This window comes from Marmota monax, unplaced genomic scaffold (assembly GCF_021218885.2).
Source record: "Marmota monax isolate L192 unplaced genomic scaffold, Marmota_monax_Labrador192_F-V1.1 WCK01_AAM20220418_F8-fsc00317, whole genome shotgun sequence".
NCBI classification, from domain to species: domain Eukaryota; kingdom Metazoa; phylum Chordata; class Mammalia; order Rodentia; family Sciuridae; genus Marmota; species Marmota monax.
In genome coordinates this window covers 535,133-538,724 of record NW_026693234.1, presented here as the reverse complement: position 1 = coordinate 538,724, position 3,592 = coordinate 535,133, and the positions used below count along the sequence as shown (strand labels likewise).

General features: G+C 46.3%; 1 protein-coding gene across 1 annotated transcript; it reads right to left on the bottom strand.

Annotated features, from left to right (window-relative positions):
* Window positions 1-774: 774 nt before the first annotated feature.
* Window positions 775-2,489, bottom strand: LOC124100568 (C-C motif chemokine 8). Its single transcript, XM_046456105.2, has 3 exons — window positions 2,357-2,489; window positions 1,552-1,666; window positions 775-1,359 (listed from the first exon to the last, which is right to left on the bottom strand). The coding sequence occupies exons 1-3, from the start codon at window positions 2,430-2,432 to the stop codon at window positions 1,254-1,256; spliced, it is 297 nt and encodes a 98-aa protein (XP_046312061.1). The 5' UTR covers window positions 2,433-2,489; the 3' UTR covers window positions 775-1,253.
* Window positions 2,490-3,592: the final 1,103 nt, after the last annotated feature.

Here is a 3,592-nt window from a genome sequence, read left to right as displayed (position 1 = left end):
ATTCCACCTCACTTCTCCTTCAATGTGACCTTGCTCAGACCCTCGACGTCTTCCTGCTTCACTGCAGTGGGATGCTCTCAGTCCCTTCCCTTCCTCATGCACCGGTCACCAGGTTGTTCTTCCTGATGTGTGGCTCTAAATGTGTCACTCTCCTCCTGTGCTATTTGAAAACTTGCAGCTAGTCCCTATTATCTGCTAACCTCCTAATCTGAAATTCCAGAGCCCCTATGATCTGGATCTAACCTTTCTAAAACCCCAAACTCCCCTGTCTTTTCAGAGTCTAGCTGAGTGGGATCCCTCCTTCCGAGCCCCTGCCCTCTTCTTCCCCTTCTGCCAGATCTGAAGAGCTCTCTTCCTCTGCAATAGATCACATACACCATCCCTCAGGACTGTCATGTTGAAGGGTCCTCTTCGTGAGAAGCCCTAAGTGGATGTGGGTTATGGACGTCTAGTTTCCTTGGAGGTCTGGTCTCACTCCTGAGGTATTACTCTGAGTTGGAGATTTAACTAGATAGAGAAAATTTGGCTTATGGAGAAAAGTTTGTAGACTGTTGCAAAAGATCCAAGAGAGAGACTTTGGGCAAAGATAGGTGTGTTGAGAAAAACGGGCATGGAGATCCTAACACACAGGGAGAGCTGCTCCTACCAAGTTCTTCCTGAACCTCAGTCGAGTCCAATCCAGCCAAAACCATCCTGTGGAGTGGCAACATACACCCCAACTCCAACCTCTGCAGCTGTGTTCTGCTTCTCAGTTAAATGCTACTATGTGCAAAATAAGAGTAAGTAGCTTAAAATGATATATTTTTCCCATAGAAGATTCCAGAATCATATCATGACATTATTTTAAACATAACAGTATAAAGCACACACTTGACTTGAAAGGGCACTGTTTCCCCCCAAAATAGAGAATAAAGAAGAATGTGTATGTATCAATGCCCTTGGATGGATCTCATAATCCCCTCAGGTGGGTGGGAGGGAGGACAATGACATGTTGCCAGGAATTTGACTTCATAGACAAAATAAATACATAAATAGAACCACATCACCAGGATTTTGCATTTTACATTCACTTTGTTTGGTGTATTAAGTCAAAATATAATTGACTTAAATATGATTAAGAATTATTGTGTTTTGAATTAATAAGCAAAGCACCTCTTTTCATCTATTAGGGTAAAATACTGTCACACTGCCCCTGGGGAAAATACACAGAAGGTTTATCTTCAGGCTCTGACTCTCAGGCCATGTGCGAGGGTTCAAGGCTTCGGAGTTTGAGAGTTTTGGTTCAGGAGCGTCATAGAATTCTTGACCCAGTTCTCACTGGGGTCAGCACAGATCTCCTTACCCCGTTTGGTCTTGAAGCTGTGGGGGAAAGGTGGCATGGTTAGATGGAGGGTCTTGAGAAGTCGGCCCAGGAGCATGGCCCATGGGTCCCTAGACCTCATCAGCTCTTGCTGCACAGGTGAAGGACCCGAATCTGGGACATTTGGCCATGAATCCTGACCTCTTGACTGAGGGACACTTGCCTGAGGGTGCTAGGCATGGTCTACTTACATCACAGCTACTTTTGGACATTGGGTGCTGGTGATTGTATAGCTCTGCAGCTTCTGGATGGGGATCCTCCTGTTGATAGTGCTAAAGCAGCAGGTGATTGGCATCAATGGTGCACCTGAAAACAATATTGCCAAGAGTGAGACAGGCAGGAAACATGTGTGCACTCACAAGGGAAGGAGAAGGCAGGAGAAGACCTAGGAGTCACCATTGCCAAGTCCAGGGCCTGAGTCCAGATCCCAGAGATAAAACGCTACCCAAGTCGGTTTCCTCCATGGAACAATGGGGCTCCTCACTGTGGACTAGGAACAGAGAAATCTCTTCTGCTAATTCAAAACTCCTGACACGGAGAACACAAAGACCTCGCTTCCCAGCTAGTTGTCCCCATGGGCTTTACAGCAAATCTAGGTCATATGCTGAGAACCCTCTGCAGTCTTATCCTTACACAATCCCTGTTGTAAAAGCTGCACTGGATTATGATCCCAAATTTGAAACTTCAAGGAACCCTACTATGGTCCTTTCTACCCATAGTGGGAAGGGCAGCTTCCCCAAACAATGTGAGCAGGTTGATGTGTCTGCACTCAGGGTCACTTCCCAAAGTTGGTGTCAGGAGAGATCATAGGGACTGATCTTGGTGGCCTGGGGATTCAGTTCTGGCTCTGGCTCTGACTAACTGTGACTAGTGATGGCTCTTCCCAGCTTCTTAACCTCACAGTTCTCCATCTTCAAAGTGCAGGCGAGGCAGCCAGGCTGAGATGACGTGTGCTGTGATAATTAGAAGTTCAACGTGAGGGAAGGAGGACTTTACCTGACTGAGCCTGCTCCTGGGAGCTGACGGTGGCTGCTGTGAGCACCAGGCACAGAAGTGCCACAGAGACCTTCATGGTGGAGGGTGCAGGCGTGAGCTTTGGCGTGAGAGAGAGAGAGGTTTCTGGATTAGTCTCCGTCTCTCTGCTCCTCTGGAGGCTCCACCTGCCTTTTATAGGGATCAGAGAGCCTGGGCAGGGTTGGGGATCAGGGAAGAAAGAAGAACCTGAAAGTGCTGAGCAGACATCAGATCCTGGGGTGATTTCCAGATAATAGAGAAGGAAGCTATGTAGTTTCTTTTTCTTAAATTTTGTAGAACAGGGGAGGAAGGATATGTGCTTCTACCCAGTAATGCCTAAGAAGTGATCTTATTGGACTACTCAGGGCTCTCATTTCTTCCAAATGGAAATGATCTGTTGGAAAGACAGACTGGCAGCTAAAGTCACACTAGACTGTGAGGCAAGGGTTGCCTCTCCGAGGAACCAGGAGGTCCCGGATGGGGACCCTCAGGGGTCGCCTGTGACCTTCATCACCAGCAGGCCACAGCAGTGGGGCTGCCACTGATCTTTTTACTGTCTCATTTTGTGACTTTTCCTGAATGTCATAGAATCACAGAGCAAGCAACCTTTCCAAACTGGCTCTTTTCCCTAAGCAACATGCATTTGAGGTTCCTCCATGTCTTTACAGATGTTGATAGCTTCTTTCTGTCTTTAAAGAATTATGTTATGAAAAAAAAAAGAATTATGTTATGTATGTAGCATAACATAAAATTTACCCTCCTAGCCAGTAAGTGTGCAGTTCACTGGCATCAAATATATGAGTATGTTCACATTGTTGTGCAATTAATCTCCATAATTCCCCTTCCTCTGCCTTTTTTTTTTTTTGGTATCAGGGGTTGAAACCAGAGGTGCTAAACCACTGAGCCACATCTCCATCCCTTTTTATCTTCTATTTTGGAACAGGGTGTTGCTAAGTTGCTTAGGGGCTTGCTAAGTTGCTGACGCTGGCCTGAACATGCAATCCTACTGCCTCAGCCTCCTGAGCTGCTGGGATTAGAAGCATGCACCATAGCACCAGGCCTCCAAAACTCTTTTCATTCTGTAAATGAAACTGTCTATACATTAAACCAGTACTCACCTCCTCCTTGGATTGGGACTAAGCTCAGCATGTAGATCAAGTTGGGAACAACCGGCATGATGACCATGATTTTACTTACTGTCTTTGCAATTTTGATTGT

Coding starts and splice junctions, on each gene's coding strand:
- LOC124100568 (XM_046456105.2), bottom strand. CDS start 2,432: ATGAAGGTCTCTGTGGCACTTCTGTGCCTGGTGCTCACAGCAGCCACC. Junction 1,667..2,356: donor CCAGGAGCAGGCTCAGTCAG/GTAAAGTCCTCC, acceptor TATTGTTTTCAG/GTGCACCATTGATGCCAATC. Junction 1,360..1,551: donor TGTCCAAAAGTAGCTGTGAT/GTAAGTAGACCA, acceptor TTTCCCCCACAG/CTTCAAGACCAAACGGGGTA.